The sequence below is a fragment of the Bombus flavifrons genome, chromosome 8 (genome assembly GCF_040668555.2).
Source record: "Bombus flavifrons isolate JBK064 chromosome 8, iyBomFlav1_principal, whole genome shotgun sequence".
NCBI lineage: Eukaryota > Metazoa > Arthropoda > Insecta > Hymenoptera > Apidae > Bombus > Bombus flavifrons.
The window spans coordinates 6,665,038-6,687,019 of record NC_138449.1 but is presented as its reverse complement, the minus strand read 5'-3'; the positions used below and the strand labels follow the sequence as shown (position 1 = coordinate 6,687,019).

The 21,982-nt window shown below is 30.7% G+C and overlaps 5 protein-coding genes across 14 annotated transcripts; 2 read left to right on the top strand and 3 right to left on the bottom strand.

The window, feature by feature from the left end:
- Positions 1-3: 3 nt before the first annotated feature.
- Gat-a (GABA neurotransmitter transporter-1A) lies at positions 4-5,939 on the bottom strand. 3 transcript variants are annotated; one of them, XM_069118005.1, is made up of 10 exons: positions 4,718-5,939; positions 4,509-4,599; positions 3,394-3,649; positions 3,001-3,301; positions 2,713-2,896; positions 2,374-2,641; positions 1,893-2,267; positions 1,520-1,822; positions 1,219-1,386; positions 4-1,123 (listed from the first exon to the last, which is right to left on the bottom strand). In XM_069118005.1, exons 3-10 carry the CDS (start codon positions 3,538-3,540, stop codon positions 1,034-1,036), a joined length of 1,836 nt encoding a protein of 611 aa, XP_068974106.1. In that variant the 5' UTR covers positions 3,541-3,649; positions 4,509-4,599; positions 4,718-5,939; the 3' UTR covers positions 4-1,033. The 3 variants fall into 3 exon arrangements, with proteins under 3 accessions (XP_068974106.1, XP_068974105.1, XP_068974107.1); XM_069118004.1 differs by lacking the exon at positions 4,509-4,599 and having other exon boundaries at positions 4,718-5,937; XM_069118006.1 differs by lacking the exons at positions 4,509-4,599; positions 4,718-5,939 and adding an exon at positions 4,114-4,491.
- A 1,181-nt stretch (positions 5,940-7,120) lies between these two features.
- Positions 7,121-8,733, top strand: eIF3k (eukaryotic translation initiation factor 3 subunit K). Its single transcript, XM_069118057.1, has 4 exons — positions 7,121-7,316; positions 7,562-7,781; positions 8,024-8,243; positions 8,539-8,733. Exons 1-4 carry the CDS (start codon positions 7,264-7,266, stop codon positions 8,694-8,696), a joined length of 651 nt encoding a protein of 216 aa, XP_068974158.1. The 5' UTR covers positions 7,121-7,263; the 3' UTR covers positions 8,697-8,733.
- On the bottom strand, positions 8,151-11,644 carry Dnz1 (DNZDHHC/NEW1 zinc finger protein 11). 3 transcript variants are annotated; one of them, XM_069118052.1, is made up of 4 exons: positions 11,146-11,644; positions 10,540-10,821; positions 10,077-10,235; positions 8,151-9,830 (listed from the first exon to the last, which is right to left on the bottom strand). In XM_069118052.1, the coding sequence occupies exons 1-4, from the start codon at positions 11,175-11,177 to the stop codon at positions 9,557-9,559; spliced, it is 747 nt and encodes a 248-aa protein (XP_068974153.1). In that variant the 5' UTR covers positions 11,178-11,644; the 3' UTR covers positions 8,151-9,556. The 3 variants fall into 3 exon arrangements, with proteins under 3 accessions (XP_068974153.1, XP_068974154.1, XP_068974152.1); XM_069118053.1 differs by having other exon boundaries at positions 11,222-11,642; XM_069118051.1 differs by having other exon boundaries at positions 11,111-11,638.
- Positions 11,645-11,955: 311 nt separating this feature from the next.
- Positions 11,956-15,147, bottom strand: Mo25 (calcium binding protein Mo25). Of its 6 annotated transcripts, none has more exons than XM_069118041.1 (8): positions 14,857-15,147; positions 13,800-13,912; positions 13,570-13,737; positions 13,298-13,416; positions 13,043-13,211; positions 12,800-12,964; positions 12,534-12,638; positions 11,956-12,454 (listed from the first exon to the last, which is right to left on the bottom strand). In XM_069118041.1, exons 2-8 carry the CDS (start codon positions 13,890-13,892, stop codon positions 12,272-12,274), a joined length of 1,002 nt encoding a protein of 333 aa, XP_068974142.1. In that variant the 5' UTR covers positions 13,893-13,912; positions 14,857-15,147; the 3' UTR covers positions 11,956-12,271. The 6 variants fall into 6 exon arrangements, with proteins under 6 accessions (XP_068974142.1, XP_068974139.1, XP_068974141.1 ...); XM_069118038.1 differs by having other exon boundaries at positions 13,791-13,912; positions 14,857-15,146; XM_069118040.1 differs by lacking the exon at positions 14,857-15,147 and adding an exon at positions 14,815-14,833 and having other exon boundaries at positions 13,791-13,912.
- An 853-nt stretch (positions 15,148-16,000) lies between these two features.
- Positions 16,001-20,683, top strand: Dp (transcription factor Dp). Its single transcript, XM_069118020.1, has 11 exons — positions 16,001-16,424; positions 17,109-17,227; positions 17,358-17,424; positions 18,218-18,315; positions 18,424-18,593; positions 18,762-18,924; positions 19,000-19,361; positions 19,444-19,526; positions 19,600-19,683; positions 19,756-20,022; positions 20,097-20,683. Exons 1-10 carry the CDS (start codon positions 16,376-16,378, stop codon positions 19,986-19,988), a joined length of 1,428 nt encoding a protein of 475 aa, XP_068974121.1. The 5' UTR covers positions 16,001-16,375; the 3' UTR covers positions 19,989-20,022; positions 20,097-20,683.
- Positions 20,684-21,982: the final 1,299 nt, after the last annotated feature.

The window sequence follows — 21,982 nt, the reverse complement described above, 5'->3', positions numbered from 1 at the left end:
AAATAACTTTTTAATAATTAACTTTATTTACCAAAAATGTTACCATACAGATTCTTTTTCTTAATTTTTCTTTCTTCATATGAATGAAATTCTTATTTAGCATGTTACATTTTCTAAGAGAGAAACATGCGTAACATATATAACTGCAATAGATACTATTAAAATAACTAGTTATAATAATTTTCAACTAAATATACCGTGAATTTTGCCAAAACAATTTTTAAATAATTTTCGACTTAATTATATATATATTAATAATTATTTTTTTCCTATTAATAATGTAATGGATATCTACTACCATATTTTCTATGCAAATCTACAATTTTTATTAAGAATAAAATTTGCACATACATTTTCTGCAAAATCACGCGTAAATCGATATATCTTTTATATAAACAAAAAACATTTCGGCTTAGCGATCAATTAAGCAGCAAAATATAATAATTATGGCAGCGTAGATATGTGTACTATATAGTTACATTCAAAATGTGCAGTAATTTTTGATTTATGGTACATGTCCGATATTGCTAAAATAAGTTATAGCTGCTAAATTTGTAATCAGACTTACGCGAATAGTTTCGGAATTTAAAACACTTATCAAGTACTTGAAATTTTTAATTTTAGAATCCATCTTATAAACAACATCGGGAGATTATTTTCTAAATGCATTTCTCTTGTGAACTATTCATGTATGCCAAAAATTTCATGTGCTTTAAATTACTCTATAATATACTTAAGCTAAAACTAGATACAATTCTGAACACTTTAGTTCCTTCTGATAAGAATCTAATATATTATTATCTAGACGATAAAAAATGTTCATTTAAATAACATGAATTTCTTTGGTAAACAGGAACACAGCAAAAGTTTTTTTTCGAACGAACGAAGAAAGTAATTTTATAAAAAAATTATACGAAAATAATGATGTCAAATGTTGTCATTAAATAGTTAATTCGTTAAATTAATGGTAGTCAGAAGGTATTAAAGATTAAAATAATGAATCCCTTTTAGGATCAAAATGAATCCATGGCAGTTAAAGTGGTGTCAGTTCGACCGATGGCTGACCCATTTTCATTCGTAGACCTGTTACGTCATCCTCTATCCGTACTAACAACTTGTATTTCTAAACATAAAAATACAAAAGAATGATTAATGTTTTATTAGATATCCAAAAAACTTATGAAATCTTAAGCGAAATAATAAATAAGAGTTATTTACTGTAGACGTATCTCCTGGTGTTGTCTTCCAGGCATAAATCATGTAACCAGGTATACAAAGCATCGAAGATAAAGCCGTCATCCAGCCAAGCACGTGCGACCACCATGGATATTCATAGTCTAAATATTTTACAGGTGTCCATTGTACGAGATTGAAAATGAAGACGCCCTATTAAAATTTTTAAAGATTGAGAATAATAATAATTCTATCTAAATTAGACATAAATTAAAGCTAGACGAGAAAATTAGAAAGTAGTCTCAGTAATCTTTGACTTATAAAATAAAGAATGAACTCTACTTACAACACAAATCATGGGGGTGGTAATAGTCCAACATAGCTTCCACCACATTAGAGGGTAATATCCTATCATGTCTCTTATAGCGTCGTAAAACCGATTTACACCAAAAGCCCAACTTATCGAGATACACTCGAAAAAAATTAGGAAGAGAAGACAGAACCCAGACACTGCGTATGAATCCAAGATTTGAAAGACGTACATGCCACCTTGTGAAATACAAGATAATCCAATAATGTAAGAAAGCACGCAAACTATCGCAATGAATAGTTCCTTACGCCGGCGAAGCAACTGCGGCCATTCGTCCACCTTGAATGTTAAATATTTTACAAGGGATTGAAAATTGTTTATTAAATATACTCTAAAGAATTTTACTCACCATGGCAGTAATAAACCCTTCCATAGTACAAAACTGAGAATCTAAACCTATGAGAAGAAGCATAAAGAAGAAGAGACAAGACCAAAGGGGCGCTCCAGGAAGTTGAAGAACCGCAGAAGGGTAAGCTAAGAAAGCCAATCCTGGACCAGAAGCGGCGACTTCTGCGACAGGTTTTTGTTGTTCGTGGGCCATGAAGCCTACCACGGAAAATATGACGAAACCGGCGAACATGCTCGTCGAAGAATTCACCGAGCAAACGATCAATGCGTCTTTGTAAACGTTATTTGTAAATTTATTGTAACTACCAAGAGCCACTAATGTACCCAAACCTAGTCCGTATGAAAAGAAAATTTGAGTAACAGCGTCTATCCATACCTGCAAAGTTCAATAAGCTGTTACTAAAACTGAATAATTGTTACAATTATTTTTATTCAATCATTAAAAGAAAACGATTATTGCAGTATAACTGTATATAATTTACCTCGGATTCTTTTAGTTTGGAAAGATTTGGACTGATATAAAATCGAATGCCTTCCATGGCTCCGGGTAAAGTAATGCCACGAATCAGAAGGATCGTCAACAAAACATAAGGGAACAAGGAGGTAAAGTATACCACCTTTCCAGTCCATTTAACACCTTTCCAAATACAAAAATAACAGAGAATCCAAACCAAAAGGAGGGTACCAGCTAGTTCCCAACGAATATTCCCGACGTGTTCCACGCCCTCACTGATCTGAAGTGCTCGACGTCTACAAAATAGTATTTTATACGCTCAAAGAAATCTTTTATATTGTTACTATAATTGTTTAGTCGAGCTTACTCCCAAAATTCTTTGACCGGATCAGTAAGCTCTGTGATTGTCATGTTGACGTCGTTGACGGAACATACTTTAACGTAATTATGATGTCTAGTAACTTGATTCCAACATATTAGCGAATCTCTGTCGTAGGGATTTACACAATTCTTCGTGTTCCAATAGTTATTACAGCTTCCCCATGGTAATTCTGATATAAAAATAAAAGTCCATATAACTCGTTGAGCTTTCTATATGTTTATCAAATTTATTTTTACTCTATATATAAAATACAATATCCTCGATTAAACTAACCACTGCGCATGGACATAAAAAAGTAGAAGATAGCCCAAGCAAGAATGACGATGTAATAAACATTCATCCAACAAGACATGACAGCGGCGGCATATCCGATACCCTTAAACAATGGCGCTATTTTGAAGACACCGAGGCCACCAACGGTAAGCATCTGGCCGAGAGCTAGTTCCATAAAGAACATTGGAATTCCAGCAAGAACCAGTGTTAAAAAATACGGAATTAAAAATGCACCGCCACCGTTCTTGTAACAGAGATATGGAAATCTCCAGACATTTCCCAGACCGATTGCTAGACCAACCTTCGAATCGAAGTGAATTAGTATAAAATCAATACAATATAAACGTTGAAGAACAAGTAAGAAATAAGAAATATTGTAATTGATAAAGTTACCACGCTCAAAATGAAATCTAGCTTGGTACTCCATGTACCACGTTCTGGCAGTGGCTTCGTTTTATTAGATGCGGATGCTAGGTTCAATGCGGTTTTGTCAGGATTTTCAGGATCCGCGAGTTCCGGTTCTCTCGATGCTTCCGTCATTTTGAACGATTTATTCAGCTGACCGTAAAAGAGTTCCCTCGTTTTCGATGACCTCTCTCGCGTATTCCTTTATTGGCCGCGGAACTACCGCGAAGACATAACAGTGCTTCTGTTGGCAATCAAACGTGTCATAATTTTTATTTCTTCGTCTATTATATATTTTTCGACTATCCAATGTATTGACTTTCTATAGAATATATGTATCAAGTTCATATGAGAGAGGATTATGAGCCCTCTTATATGGATTATAAGCAACTTTCAAGGTTCGCTGAAAGGATGTAGTTTGCAAAGAACGAGTTTGACCGAGTTCTGTTTCCGGGACCGGATGCGATTTGTGTTTTGCGGTGTGGAAAATCTACGGAAAACTATTACGCGTCGAAATTCAAGGATACCAACTATAGTTTAAAACTGTAATCACTGACTATACCGAGTCATATGACTGGAATCTAACATTTTACTCATTTTTTGTCCGATTCTAAGATTTCTCTTATAATAAAAACTGAAGGAAGTTATTGAAAATTTAATTAGACTAACAAGTATTTCAAAATGACTGAAAATCAGAAGTAAACGAACAGTTTAGTTACAGAAACAGTATTATAAAGAGATAATGTTTCGACGATTCTTGAAGGACTCGTCGCTCTTTCTATCGCAGAATCGTGCGAGAGTCAAATGTGAAACGAAAGTAACATGGTTTCTGACGTCAAGATCAATAAGAAAAATTAAGGCGTAAAAGTAATATCGATGCGATCCGGTTAAATACGAATGTCCGGCTGGGGAACCCTGTAATGAATATCCGAGTCCGTACGCGTTCCCCCAAAGCTCATCCTTCCCCGGCCCCTTCGCGGCCGATCCATTGCCTGGCTCCCTCTTCCTCTTCCACGCTCATAAAAAACAGCTATATTCTAATTAGCCGAGAATGCGTTGTTCCGCATAATCGACATTGCTATGATCTTGAATTTCTCGCTTACTATTAATTGGTTTCTCGCTTTTCCAATTCAACCTCCACTTGCGGCTTTTCCTTTCGTCGATCAGATCTCCGTTTCTCGGTCAATGACGCGCCTAGGAATGTCAAGTTGCTCGCACGTGTTACATGTTCCCCATATTGTTTTACTTTGTTCTTTCTCAATAAGATAATTTGCGAAATAAAATCTTATACAAGACATAGTTTCATACAAACCTAACTTTAGCCAGTTATCGATCTCACGACACTGTGTCAGCCGTTTATTGCGCTTCCGTGGTCACCGTGCTTCCTCCTCGTGAATTTCCGGTGGTTCGTGAGAAGAACGGAAATGAAGGAAGGACCGCGCGAAAGAGAAACGCCGATTTAGCGGAACTTTCTCAGGAATCAAATTAGATCGTATGCACTGCACTGCACACTCTTAATCTTTCACGCAACAGCTCGATCGGGTCGAACGGGCGGCATTCTCAATGTTTCAAGCAAAGTCCTCGATGCAGAAAAAGAGTGATGTAACACTTTGATTCGACGGAACTTCGATTCGGTAAAGTAATATTCGGCGATCAAGAGCTAACGGGTTCTCTTGATCCTGGCGGTTCTAGCGACGTTACGATCATCGATTACTACGTATGATGTACATAAACGACGAGAACTGTTGCAACTGTTCGTTTTTTCCTCCCTTGATCTCCCTTTTTTCTCTCAACTTTTGCTCGTCTCGTCTCGATGTCGATGTCTAAAAGACAATCTGAGGGACGATGTGAATGGTTAGCCGGCCCGCTCAGAACTGGAATCAGGAGTTCACTTTCGACGGCGAACTAGCTGAAATATCAGGGGTACAAAATCGGGGGATCCCCCTTTTCCTTTTTTTCCCCCGGTCCACCCTTGCCGTTTACATCGGTGTCACGCGTTTAATCCGCGCGCGCTCACTCGTGCTTGCTCGCGCGCACGAAGCAAGAGGGGACGAGGAAAACAAGGAGAAAGAGGGTCACCAAGATCGCAACAGTATATCATCATCAAGTTGACGGCTATCCCGACGATGCTGTGCTCTTTATTGTCAATGTTTAGATATGTACATCTACATATCCATTCATTTTCTTCTATGTATCGATAACTTTCCAATTCTAGCTCGCAATACCATTACAACCTTCTATCGCTATTATTCGATCGCGCCAATCTCAAGTACTTGAAATTGCAATACGGATGGCAGAAAAAATGTTTCCTAAGAATGTAATTAGAAAGTTCTATCATAAATATTAACCACGGGGGTTCCTTTTTGGTCAATTGAAGAAAAGAGCCTTAAAATAGAGAAACATTATTTATGAGGATTTTTGTTATTCATGAAATAACATCAATTGATCATCTGCTCTATACAAACAATATTGTCAATCATGTTTCCAAGTGTACAACTTTGAACACTTCACAATATCTCATTTTTCGCGTTATTATCCTTATTATCAAAACTGTCTTTTTTTGTATATGAAATAAGCAAGTTTTTGTACTTTCTGACGAAATGAAAGAGTACGATAAAGTAGGTGAGCAAGACTAGGAAGCTAGTATATCCGGAGGGTTCACGTGACACCGATCTATCGCTACATCCGTTCTGGGTACACTCCGTAATATAGATCATCAGGATGATCGACATTAACTCACACAAATCCCGAAGCATCTGCTATAGATAGAAATCACTCTTCGATCTATGAAATTAAGTAGATACCTGAAAAAATTTTTTGAATTCCTTAGAAAATTTTACGATTAATTCTTAATCTTAGAAGAAAAGAAGTAGTATTCGTGAAAGTTTCTCTGATCAAGTTGAAAAAAGTGACCCTTCGTTGTAAGAACAACGAATTTGATGTATGGTGCCCATGTGTTCGAAACTTTTGCATGAAACAAGAAATTGTTAACATAACTAATTTTTATATCTTACAAGCGCGCGCATGCACGCGGTTTGATTGCTCGTTAACGGTCAGCACGGCAGAGGGGAGCATCCCCAATGACTAGAGGATGTGCGGGAAGTGGCGCGGGAACCGCGTTAAGAATTACTTTGCGGGTCACATCTTTTTTTTACGAATCGAGCTACCTTTAATTTCGCGAAGTACGTTAAAACTTCTAATACGCAACAGAGATAAAATATATATTACACAAAGAATACAAAAATTGATAACAGACAAGTAAAAATACCAAATATAACATATATATAAAATTCGGAATAAATTATAACATTTAAAATATTGGTTAAATAACATTTCTTATTGAGTTCACACCTTTTGTAACACATTGACTTGAACATGATAAACATGCATATATAGCTCGTATAATTCCATTAAATTCTTCTTTCAACTGTACATAAAATGGGTAGTTTCATATAAATGATGAATGATCTATTAACAATTGGGGAATAATTATTTTGTTTTTAATTTAATGTGCATAAGACAAATGTATTGACATTTTTATTATTGCCTGCAAACAAAATTAATTTACTATTATATATTGTATGTTATTACTAATATATACTATTTTGCGTTCAAAATTAAAATAAAATAGCTGATAGCAGATGATACCTTGTGATACTTAAATTTTCTTTTCTAAAAGCATTTATATAGGTTGGTATTATTAGTTTATGTTGTCAAATTTGGCAACCTTGTGAAGACTCTCATCGTGTGGTTGGAATTACTTTTCCTAACCTAACAAAATATCTGTTTCCTAGATTGAAGAGCAATATACTATTTAACTTATAATAAGCAATTAAGGAAATAATCCTTTTTACTATAATGGCTGAAGCAATGCGTCAAACTGTGGCTGGAATGTTAAAAGGCATTGAAAGGTGCATTATTCATTACTCATAAGTGTAATCTAATTCATATCTTACATATGATTTATTTTAATAACACAAAAAATACATGGAAATTCAATATATTTCTTTCAACATTTAGTTATTAATTTATTTGATCTCATTAAAATTTTATTTATATTGTTATCATGAAGAACATATTACAATCATATACATTAAGCATGCATGGCAAATAAAATAACTGTAAATATATTTTTTATATTTTATAAAAATTTCAGATATAATCCGGATCATTTAGCAACGCTAGAAAAATATGTTGAAATACAATCAAGAGAGAATGCATACGACTTGGAAGCTAATTTAGCAGTTTTGAAATTGTATCAATTAAATCCACACAGGTTTAACATGGATATTACTTGCCAAATACTGTTGAAGGCTCTAACAAATCTTCCTCATACTGATTTCGTACTTTGTAAATGTCTTCTCAGTGAACGAATTGTAAGTTATTCATTTATCATCTTGATCTTTATATTTTCATCGAAAATATTTTGATTTATAACTTATATATTAATTAAGCATGATTTTAATTCAAGAACATATTTATAATATATATAATAAAACATTTCTTCATACAAAATATATATAATTTCTCATTTACATTTTTTACATAAATATGTTGCTAATCTACTTTTTATAATTAATACATAAACTGACCAATAAGTTTAAAATTATTTTTACAGATGCAAGAAAGTCCTATTAATCAAATCATGTATTTGGGAGATATTTTAGAACAATGTAATTTCCAACATTTTTGGGATAGAGTTCTTTCTATGTCTGATCTTTGTGATAGGATTGTAGGATTTCAAGATTCTATAAGAAAATTTGTTTGCCATGTAGTAGGAATTACATTCCAAACAATAGATAAAAATCTCTTAGCACAACTTCTTGGAGGAGTTGATGGTAATGTTTTTTCACATTTTTTAAATACTTTAAAAGAGATTTATGAAAATATTCACAAAAGAATATTTTGTTAAAAAATATTATATCAAAAAAGATAATTATTCTAAACAACATAAATCCATTAAAGCGTGAATTTATAAACTAAATTCCTTGAATTAATATTGTTAATATGTTTTACTTATCAATATTATGTAACATTTATATAAATTTAGAAATCTGTTTTTTAAGTACAAATTATTATACTACCTTAAAATATGTATGAATACAAATTTAATAATAAAATAATTTATTTCAGATACCACATTAAAACATTGGGTAAAAAAATATGGATGGAAAGAAGAAAGCAAGTCCATTATTTTTATAGCTAATCAGGATGAAAATATTAAAACAAAAAATATTACAGAAAAAATAGATTTTGAAAATGTCGCTGGTTTAATGGCTGCTTGTCTTTAAAAGTTATATCTTCAATAAATTTTTTGAACAAAATAAATTTCTTACTTATTTTATAGTATAATACTTTTTTATGTATAATAATTTCATAACACATATAAATATAAAAAATATACATTCTGCACAATTTAAATACAAATGAATTTCATTAATATTTTTAAAAAATTGAAAATTGGTATTGAATTTTGCATAAACGAATATTTCGTAATACATATGAATTCATAAAATTTTATAAAAGATATACTAAAATGTTTAATTATATGTATTACAAGATTTTGTTGAAATTCATTCATTGACATTACATTCAATACAGTTACTAACACTTGATTCAATCATGTGAGTATTAAATTTGCAAGTATATTTAGACATATTTAATCTTATGGAATGACTCACAAATACTAAAATATACATTAATTTAAGAGTTTATCTTGAACTATAAGTGGATATAATTTAATGAGGGACTAAATAATAATTCATCAGCAATGATACAAAATTTGTATAAAATTAAACCTTCAAACATCTTTCCTATGTGTTACTTTTTCTACATTTTTAACTAAATATGAGATTATTTAAAAAAGAACTTTATTAAAAGACTAAAAATTATTAAAAAATATTAGAATGCTGTAAATTTTCTAATTTTAAATAATTAAACGTTTTTAATAATATTTAAGTATTTGAAGTAGACAAATATAATATGTGAAAGTCTTCCTTTTCCTTCTCCTAAATTTTGTAATGTATAATATCTTATTTTTTTGCAAATTGCATTTAAATAATGGAGGCTTTCTTAAACATATAGAAAAGTATTTATGGCAAGCAAAGCCATAAAAGAGCATTTACATCTCAATATGTGATTAAGTATTCATCTAAACTTCATGATCTATCAGGTACGCATCTTTTCGGAAAGTATAACGTGGTGGGTTTTGGCAAGGAAACATCCATAGAATTGGATGGCTCTTGCCACAAACCTGAGAAAGTAAAACCAGAGTACGTGAACTGTTTCTTTTATAATGATGATTATTCTGCATATGTTCCATTATGTTTTCTTCTCCGAGGATACCTTGAAATTGGTCTACCAGCATTGCGATGACAAACATGCCAAACAGTGCTGATTCCAATACCAATATAACACAGTGTAAGCTGCAGAAAAAACTTCTTGATTAATTTCATTTTTTTCTGACAACATATTTCTGTGTGTACTTCAAATAATTTTTAGATTTGAATAAACTTTACATGTAAATTTGAATATTGTATGAGAAAAAATTACTAATTATTTAATCTTCTCTCAAAGTACTCTTATTCTATTATTAGAAGTTGAATTTAAGTTAGAATATAATTATATAGTTATTATTTCAAACAATAATGAAATATTTGAAACACACATACATGCGACTCTGTTTGACAGCTATGTCATTACTGCACCGAGAACATTCTAAAATCCATGAGGTTATCACCAAGCCTAGTGCATAGAAGGCCAATATTCCAACATAGACCAGAAATTGAATAAAGTACTTTTGATTTTGTTCTCCAACACAGTTGTTTATCCTTTGAGCAACGTTATAAATTAAGTTCAATGTAAAAAAATATCATTAAAGTATATAAATCATAAATCTGCTATTACTGCATTATTATTTTTACTATAATAAATGTTTGGTAAAAATACTAAAAAATAATACTAAGAAAATATCATAAATTCAAAAGTTAAGAAATAAAAATTACAATTGAAAATAAATAATAACAAAGATTAATTATTAATCGCTATAAATTGCATAATTTTTAATTGAATTTAATATTTTTTACTACTCTACAACTGTAAACATGTTTTATATTCCTATAAGTTATAGCATACCATGGACAATGATGATCCATTCGCCTAACACATCGTTTACAAATTCTACAATGACATGCTTTGGGAGGTCTATATGTTTCGCATCTAGTACAAACAGTCCAACTGTCTCTCTCATCACATTCAATTTTTGTTTCTGGATTATCTGTATGAATGTCAGAAAAGTCCATACGACTTTGAAGTAGTGGCACAACACCAGGATCACTGCAGACTGCTTTCAAATGTGATATTATCAATAATAATACAATAGTGTTGAAAGCCACAACATGAAAGGGACCCCACAAACTGTACATAATAATATACAAAATGAGATTAATTGTAAATCAGTAAATAATTAATGCAAGTGCATTTCCTGAAGATGCATCTCTAATTACAAGAAAAGTGCAATAATGTAATAAAATGGAAAAGAAACATTCCATGAGCAATATTTTATTAAGTTAAATTAAAAGTATATTAAAAGATTAAAATACACATATCCATATTGATATAAAATTTATGCAAAATCAACTTCGTACAAATAAATATAAAACTACAAATAAATAGGTTTACAAACATAGAATATTATTAAATGCACCTGTCTTGCAAACTATGCAGGATAACCCAACGTACGACGACGTAATCTGCATAGAAGACAGCAACATATGTAATTATGATACACACAATCCCACAGGGGTCTTTTACAAACATTTTCATTTATTCCATACTCTTTGCTAGCAAATATATCAGCTATCGTCACAGACTTAGAACGAGTTTATGTAATTTCGTTCTTCATTGAATTTACATTATACGAATTCAATTCAATCTTTCTTAATTCCATTTAAGTTCAAGTCTTTTATTCTACAATTGCACTAAAACATCAAGTCGGAACGTATTTATAGGCAAACAGTTGATTTATTTCACTAAATAATGTTAAAATGTTAGCACAAATATTAAATTTTTTGACCAATACTGATCACTATTGACTAGCCTAAACTGACTGCCATGATATTGCTGTCATAAAATACCACGTGACATCCCCTCCTACTCCAATGTAATCTTTTCCCCTGACTGAAAATATATTTTAGTTTCTTTATTAACATTGTAATGTTCAATAATGAAATGCTGTTTAACATGATGGACATAACCTAACAATTATTAAGTTTCAATAATAAATACATAATTTCTTTATTTCTATAAATTTTAAATAAAAAAATTAAATATATATTAGCTTTTGAGCAATATTTTATAATATAAATTTCGTAATTTAATAAATATTAGGCAGCATAATTATGATAGTATCAAATAATCTAATTGCATTGACAAATTGATATTAACTTCAAGAAGGAATATTTTCAATTCAAATGTTATTTGCTTTAAGTGGATATTTAAATGGAAATATATGAACGTGGCATAGAATCGCTTTGTGTAAATATACAATAATGCATTATTAAACGAAAACTTTATTTACAGAACTACTCGCAAATAAAAGTAATAGCGATAATAATAATAATAATTAATAATAATAATAATAGTAATAATTAATAATAATAATTAATAATAATCGAATCATTATGAATCGATTAACGATAACTATAACAAGTGAAAGAAAGGGACAGTAAAAGACAGAAAGATAGGAAGAAAATAATGGTAGATTGCTACATCGGTGACTGTGATGGTGTAACAGTAGCAACAGCAGTTGAATAGACTTCAATAGTAGTAGTTAACGGTAGCTGTAGCAATAACTTGTATTTTGGACTTAATTCTCATGTACAGACTTAAGTTCTTTAATCTGCTTAATAAGATACGCCTTCTCATCATTGAATTGTTCGTCTTCGGAACGGTCAGTGTGGAAGCGCGTCAAGAATTCGATTAATTTTTCCTGATTACGCAGTAATATATCTAAGATTGGTTTCGGTTTATTTGGATTCGCCACGAATACCTAAAAAGTTACAAACAAATTTTTCTGATTATTTTCTAAATCTAAATAATAATGATGATTCTAAACTACGTAAATATACCTTAAAAACATGAAACGCTTCAAACTGAATATTACGTGATTTTTCTTTGAGCATATTCATCATCAATTTCAAATTATCAGGATTCGAAATATATCGTGTCATTACCTGGAATTTAAGAACTGTCGAATTAACCTGCTCTTAAAAAGGTATATATATATATATATATATATATATATATATATAAGCACTCATACACATACACGCGCGCGCACATTATACATGTACACATATATATGCTTTCTTTAACTACTAATAATTATACATACGGTAAAATTGTGTCTATCGAGTAAGAGTTCCCCTAGCAGTTTCAAACTTTGTCGTCGCGTAACATAGTTTTCTGAATTCAATAACCTTTGATAATGAGAGAAAACTTTATCGTAATTAATTTCTAAAAACTCAGCGCTCAGTATTTTATGCCTGGTAAGTAATTCCTAAAAACCAACGTACCGGATGCACCAAGAGTATTCTTTACTTTAAGTACGATATATCATGCGCTTATCATCGCTTACTTTGAACGTAGAAAACGCGTCGGAAGCTATGTCGAATGTTGACACTTCAACGTATCTGAAAAAATTGTAAAAGTCGTCCGAATAAATCATGATTTTTGCCAAGGCCTCATATCTTGCACATTCTCTTAACATAGTGCCACAGTTTAAAGCAATGTCTTGGTGCTCATATCTGTAATTATTACATTTATAAATTAAAATATTTCATATTTATATTTAACAAGTAGAAGATGAATATCGTACTTTACCAGAACTTACCCAGACATGAGAGTAAACAATATTTCCGGTTTAGTACATATATACTCTACTGTTGGAGATCTGGTTCCAATCTGTCTCCGTAATATATTATTAAATACTTGAGCAACATCCTTCTTTCCCTAATGAAATATCATAAAACATATTAAATATAAGAGTATATGAGTATATTAATAAAGAAACAAATAGTATATCATAAATGAAATATTAAAAGTTTGAAAAATTGTTGCACAATTTATAATTTGATATTATATTGTAAATATATCTAAACATACCTCAAAATCTATGCGACTAAGATTTTGCACAAGTAGAAGCAACAAATTACTATTATACAATTCTTGGGCCAATTGGGCAACAACAATATCTGCTTGAGGCTCTGTTTCAGCTGTTCCATAAAGCATATTTTTTATATGTACCAAATTTTTACTGACATCCTCTTGAGCCTAAAAATTGATGTATTGCGTCATAGAAACCGAAATGTAGTCTCACAACATACCTTTTCTACCTTCTTATCACCACGCTCCAATGCATTTACTGCTTCCTTAAGAGCTTTTACCACCTCCGCCGGACTCTTTTGAGACTTTCCGAACAGAGGCATGTTTTTCACAATGTACAGACCTTGCGGAATATATGGAAACAATAAAAAACTGTTAGATCTCTTGTTCTAGGAAATAGTTTATATATACTGTAATTAATACAATTAAATAATGTGCACTACTATAGTACATAACCATTATGTAAATTCCAAACATAGAAAATCCATTTGGAAAATTCATTCTAATATTTTGTGCACAAAAACATAATAAAATAAAATTAAAAGAAAGTAAAAATAAAATTATATCAAATTTAGGTTAAAAAATTACGTGATTTAATTGCTGCAATAGTAAGTGCTCCAAATTTTGAATTAAAAGAGGCTATGTATGGTATTTTTCATATTCCAGACTTATAATATCCTCATATATGTTTATGCGAAGAATCTTTTGTAGGATATACTCCTGTTAAATATTTTGTTCATATATTACAAGATTTGCAATAAATTACGCCAAACATATTTCTTCAGGTTATATCTATACATGTAAATGTCAAATTTGTTACAGGCTACGACCTATTATCATCAAACATGATTTTATAAATATTAATTGTGTCTGTTTTCTTATTTCGAAAGTACACATTCGAATTAGCCTAAAAATTTTGACTTTCGCTGAAGTCAAGTTTAAAAATTCGTAAAGTGATTTAAAAAAAATAATTGAACCGACAAACACTGCAAGAAATATGCCGAATGAAATAGTTGCAACAAAAATGGAGGTCGTGTATCAAGTCGATCAACGATACAATGACGACAGAAAGGTTCAGGTAAAAAAAAAAGGAAAGAAATCAACAAAGCAACATAAAATTTATACATGTTTATAAAAAACATGAATGATATAAAATAAAAATTTAACAATTTAAAGAAACTAGAAAAAATCGAATTGCGACTTGTTAGGGTGCGAGTTTGTTGAAGAAGATAATAAATGTTTAACCTGAGCGTTTCAATCGTCTCACGAGCCTTAAAATAATCTTACCATTCAGTCAGACCCTGAACGAACCCTCAGCCTCGGTTCGAAGTATTCTATACGATTCTTTTAAAAGCACACATATAAGGCAACTACTTTTCAATTCAATATTTCGTGTTAAAAACACAATTTATTCTATTATGACAACTCTATTGATAACAGATCCCGAACCTATGCAATGTGATATAGTTTCTTTTAAAGAACGCTACAAATGAATTATTTGTCTTTGAAAACTTTTGACTAATTGCACGATTCTGTGACGTCTCTTATCAAAATTCTTTCGCGACTAATGCCGAATCTGCAAAAACATTATTGGTCTTGACTATCTAGAAACTTTCGTTTCAACCAATTGGAAAGCTTTGAAATTAAAATCACGCATCAATTCACTTAATTAATACGTAATCCTGCTATTTAAATGAACTATTTTTTATTCTATTTTCTTATAGGTATAATTACATAGTTTTTCTTAGATGTATTGGAAAATTATTTAACCTGAGAAATCACAAAAAATGTCTCGTTTGATGTTATTTTGAACTACGTAACTATTCTGAATGTTTTTTATTAATTAATTATGTTTCAATTAATTAAAATCATTAGAAATATTCTTAGGATTACTTTTTACATGATATATTATATATTGAATCATGGCGCGAAAATTTCATATACTTTACCGCTTATTTTTTATACAAATAAGACTATAGTGAAATAGTGCATAAATTTTAATATTGCACTTCATTTGAAATATGTCTTAAATAAGAAGTACTTTTAAATACCTATCTTAATTTAAAATTCATGTGTGTTTAGAATCGATAATAAAGCAAATAAATTACGAAACTTTTCTTTGGAAGTAATAATTACTTTTAAATATTTAATTCTTTTAAAAAATAGTATATTTGATGGAATTAAATATTTGAATGGGATTAATCTTTCCACTATTTACTATGTATAGTAAAGTCAATTGCGATGTACTACGCGTTCTTTTTAATTTACTACGCGTTTATGTTCAACATAAGTTATTTATTGGACAAAAGCCGACAAATGGGTATTACCAATCTGAAAAGTGAAATCCCAATAATAGTGTTTGGCATTTTGTAACACTAGAAACAGGTTTTTCTTGCAGATATTACAGTGCCCATAAACGTGGAACAGAAGAAGCCACGTGACTGGGAAAGCAACCAATCAGCTGTTTAACTTTGTCATGCCGCCAAGCTCGTCTCTATTCTGTACTGTGCACGCGGAAGCTAGATTTGTGTTGTGTGTGATATTTTTCCAATGAGCGTTTTCATAAAATGGTCGCATTAATACGATAAAGAAACAGCTAGCTTTCAATTTTGTGCGTGCAATAAGACGTTCCTTGATCGGTATATCGTTGAATTCTGTTCTCAAATGGTTCTATATCATAGTCGCCATTTTGGTGATAGACCGAGCCAAGATTAGCGAGTGTACCTATGATCTTTTTATTTTCACTCGGCATTCGGTCGATCGTCGTGATCGTCGGTGACGCCGGGACGAAATTCTAACCTCGAGGATGACGCAACAAAACAAAACGATGAACTTTCTCATACATGACGCGAACGGTGAGTATGCCGAGTGCGCGCCAATTATCAGCATGCCTCGCTTCGATGATAATGCCTTGATTTTCTCTCATTTTCTTTAAAATCACGTAGTTTCACTATCGTTGCCTTGTTCCCGGTTTCATGCTCGTGTTTCTGTTATTTTTCTTTTGATTCTTGTTAATTGCAATTTCATGTTGACTCTTCTTTTTCCACATACATGTTAGTCTTATACTCTGTTTCTTTCTAAACTATCTGCACTGAATTTATGGAAAGATGTTTTTATTTTCTTCTTTATTACTAAACAGATAAAATCAATTTACTTCTAAGTTGTTTGACTTTAGATTGTTTAGGAATGTACTTATTTGCTTGTCTTGATTGTTCAATCGAAAAAGGTCACTTTTACTTCACAATGCTTATATTCAAGTTTGAAGATCCTGTTCAATGTGTTTTTAACATAGTTAAGGTATATTAGTTCCTGAGAGTCTTTGTTTAGTTCAATAATTTTTCATGTTTATGTTTATCAAACATTTAAATTTTTCATTAATTACTATTGACTTTGTATTGTTTGATGTTATCATAATACACTTATAAAGTTGGTCATACGATGAAAAATGTATTTTCTGTTGAATTAAAAAAAAATTCATACATTGATGTTGTACTTGTTTAATTATCAAAATAGTAATAGAATATTTAATATCATTTTAGGTCATCCACAAGTAATAAAAGTAGTGCAGAGTACTGCTAATAAGGCATTGGGTGGTATCGTCAGTACAACAAATGCAGGTGGCCTTAAAGTCTTTAAGACTCCGAGCCAAGAATCTCAGGTATAATAAACAATATATGTATAATAATTTTATTTGCCATTTGAACCTTTTTTTTATTATAATATTTATATAAGGATAATTCAGTTTTTCATTTTAATATTGAATTCAGTGATTTGTCTCTGATATTTAGGTTTTGTCATCTAACGCACAAGTTCTTAGAACTATTAGTCTGCAGAGTCCTTCAACTCCTGGCCAAAGTGAGTAACTTTTTCAACAATTATTTTTATCTAGTCACCTATCTCTTTATGTATTTTTTCTTAACAAATTTAAAAAATTAGTTTTTTGTACATTTGAAACTTTTTGCATAATTATTTCTCATATTATCGGTTATTTGAAAAAAATATTGTAAACATAAGTTACTCTACTGCCAGAAAAATATCTTATAGGGAATATAAATTTTGTTTAGTTGAACATACCTCCAAGATTTCAAGGTGACCTTTGTTTTTTTAAATAGGTCTATATATTTTTATTTAGGTAGCCATGTAATTCATTATAAAACGAATTCATTTACCTATACATGTTGATCTTTCAATGTCATTCAAAGATGTTTATGGGAATTTAAAATTTATTTTCTATGAATAAAAACAAGATTTCCTTATCAGAGTGAATCTGATTTGATCATAAAGATGATACAAATTTACATTAATATTTATATTCATTATTATGTTTCTAAACAAAGGACATTCTTCAAATTAATTTGTCTTGTAATGAACTACATGCCTAATAGAACGAAAATGTATAGTTTCATATTAAAAAATAAAAGTCATCTTGCAATCAGAGGTGTAATTAGATAAAATTTATGTCCATCATTAGATGCCTTCTTTGAAACAAATTAATTTGAAATATCTGTTTGAATAACCACTATTTCAAGATATAATTATGTGAAAATGTTTATACGAGATGCCCTGTAACGCAGTAATATAATTTCTTGTCATTTAATTTTGAAATAAAGGATATTAAAACAATATTTTTTATGTGTAATTATTCTAGGGTTGGTTACAATACCATTACAGAATACAAAATTAGCAACAACCAAGGCTGGTGAACCTGTACTGACCAAAACTATTCAATTAACATCTGCACAAATGGTATGCTTTATTCAAAATAATTACCTCTGTTGGTAAAATTTTAATACTAAACTCATTAAAAGTTATAGGAATATATGAACTGATTGTTTTGTTTATTTTGTCTTACAGAGTGATATAAAACAGGCAATAGTATCTCAACAGCAACAACAACAGCAACAACAATCTGGTAATCAACAAATTGTGAAAGATGCAAGTGGAAAAACATATATTAGTCCAATATTGGATCATAGTGGTTCTAGAAAAAGACAAGATGTTGAGGGTGGTGATTTTGTACCAGAGTAAGGATTTATCTATTTTAATGAAATATTTTTTTATACATGTATTTACTATTGTCTTCATTCTATAGATTACTTGTAAACAAATTTTAATGATTAAGAACGTAAATATTTAAAATAAATTTTTAGTAACATATATTTATCATTGATGTTTTATTTTCTTGTTGATAGCAAACGGAGAAAAACGGAAAAAGTAGGTAAAGGATTACGTCATTTTTCAATGAAAGTTTGTGAGAAAGTTAAAAAGAAGGGAACGACGTCGTACAATGAGGTTGCAGATGAACTTGTTGGAGAATTTACTAATCCTGCTCATATAAACTCTTTAACAGATCAGGTATGATTTTCGCCATTTCTTTTCATTTTTAAAGTAATACAAATAAAGAACAACGTATTATTTTTTGTCTTATAGCAATATGATCAGAAAAATATTAGAAGACGTGTTTATGATGCTTTGAACGTTTTAATGGCAATGAATATTATTTCAAAAGAGAAGAAGGAAATCAGGTGGTTAGGTTTGCCAACTAATTCTCTTCAGGAATGTTTGGCACTTGAAAAAGATAAAAAGAAGAAAATCGAGAGGATTAAAGCGAAAACACAACAATTGCATCAATTGATCCTCTCGCATATCTCTTTTAAAAATTTGGTGGAACGTAATCGTGCCAATGAGAGTCTGCGTGGCCCACCAAAACCAAATTCTGCCATACAGCTGCCATTCCTGATTGTGAATACTAGCAAAAAGACTGTCATAGATTGCAGCATTTCAAATGACAAGTATGATAATAGAAACAAGTGATTTTTTTATTACTGTCAATATTATATTTTAATTGATAATATTAAATCATGTTGGTTACAGAACCGAGTACCTGTTCAATTTTAACGATAAGTTCGAAATTCACGACGATATTGAAGTTCTAAAGCAAATGGGTTTAGCTTTCGGTAAGCAATTTGTTTTATATTTCTTTTTGAACTTATCAGTCAGATTATTTAAAGAGAAATAATATTTGATCAGGTTTAGAGAAGGGTGAATGCACAGAGGAAAATTTGCGGAAGGCCAAATTAATGGTTCCAAAATCTCTGGAGAAATACGTGGAACGTACGTATGATTCATAATTAAACAATTGTTCAGATCGTTATATGAATTTTATATTTCAATGCTTTACTTTAGAACTAGCATCTGGTGATTTGGAAAAATTCATCCCAGTGACCATTCCTGGACCAAGTACCTCAATGGAAGATCTGGACACAAAATTGGAAGGCTCTCGACCTCCTTCATCTTCTCATACTTCACTTTCAGAGGATGTTCTATCGCCACCCTCGCAGTATTATTCCGAGGAGGAAGATGAAGAAGAGGAAAGTGATCAAGATGACCAAGCCGATAGTGATCTCGAAGTTAACTAGCACTCCGAACGATTTTCTCGGGGCTGGACTCAGGGTGAGTAATTCATAATATATAGAATTAAAGAAATCTTTTTAATGTACAAAAAGTGTAAAATTTGTATTTTACAGGATACTCGTCACTGTTAGCAGCGTACTCGACATGGTCGTCATCGATATCGCTCTTAAAAATGTCATTCTTGTGCGCAATCAAGATGCAAACGAGTGACGGTAGTCGAGGGTCTCTTAAATATGGAACCTCGTTGTCACCGTTAATAAAAGTCTGTTAATGAAAAATGAGGATGGTCAAAAAGTGAATTAAATGTCGATTGGGGCCAAGGAGAAACACACAAAAAAACAAATCGTGTAGGCATAAAACACAAAAGCTTCAGAACGTCTCGTCTGAAAAAAGGAGACTCTCGATGCATGACGATCGACAGGATCCATGATTATGCGGCGCGACTGAAACCCGGGGTGCTATTTTAATTGTGCATCATCTTAACAGGTTTATATGACTAGCATCTATGTATTGTAAATTATAATCTTTACAATGATATCGATATTAATGTGTACGAGACATTATGACCAGTACTCATTTTCTTATGGCACGTTTATAATTAATATCGCCCAAGCTAATATGCCGAGATAAATGGTATTCTGAACAAGGGCACACGTCTGATTCAATTTCGAACTAAAAATAATAAATTGTAATAATGTTATTGCACTGTGTATATCAATTTTCTCTACCTGTATGTGTTTAATTGCTTTTCCAATAGACATATATTTGCTTGTTTAAAACTTTGATTATAAATTGATATAATAGAACATAATTTATAAATATGTAATATTAAGAATAATTATTTTAATTTCAGTTTTTATAGTTATTTATAACGATCATATATATGTATTATATAAATTCAAAATTTGTTACTGTTATCTGAATCAGTTCAAATAAAAGATGAAAATAGATTTACTACAAGTAGTCATAAAAGCAAATCTGTTCCATATTTTTTACTTCAATTTCTACTATATATCACAAAGCATTTTAAATTAAATATTTACAGAATGCTTTATAAGTTGTTTTTCTTTTTCATTATAATTACTCTTACTATTGCTATTATCAAAATTATAAATTTTTATTCAAGATCATCATCGTCATATAGATCATCAAAATCTGAAAGAAAGCATTATTACTCATAAGATATCAATAGTATTTGTTATGCTATCAGCATTAATTAATTTTGAATGAAAATATTATCTTTATTTACCATTGAAAAAATCCGCATGTACTGCTTTTTCACTTGCAGTTAAGTCAACCAACAAACGACTACCTCCAACCTAAAATAATTTTAATAAATTCATGATTATCAATATTCATATTGGTTTATTTTTTCCTTCAGAACAATCATTTACAAACTTTTCGAAAATTATCAATATATATAATTTGGAGAAAAAAAATGATGTTTAGTTCATCATTTACTAATAAAAATTAATGTTTCAACGTAAACATAACCTTATTAAACTGATACGTACCTCTTCTAATTCGATGTAAGATCCAGCACCTTCTGGAAACATCTCATCTGCTACAAGAGTAGGTTTCATTTTATTACAAATGTGAATTAAACAAGGACTGTGTAACTTTTTGCAAGGCTATTATGGCTGGATATATGTACAATTAATAACAACAAGCTACTATGTAATAGTAATATGTTATCCAAAGAATTTGAAATCTTGTATCAGCGCCCTCTCGAGAAAATTGACGAAGCTACACAACCAGGTATGTATTTTAAATTACTTTTTAAAATTCTAATGGATATTTTCACAAAAAAATAAGGATTAAACAAAATGGTATTCAACGATATCTATCTCTGTTTTTTTTTAAAAAACTGTAATTATTATTAATCGTAATAATATACTCATCATTGACAATGACGCGGCTATGTGCACATTAAAACACCTTAATCCGTATCTTACAAGACCAGCTTTTCTTTTACACTATATACAGTAGCTAAATATTG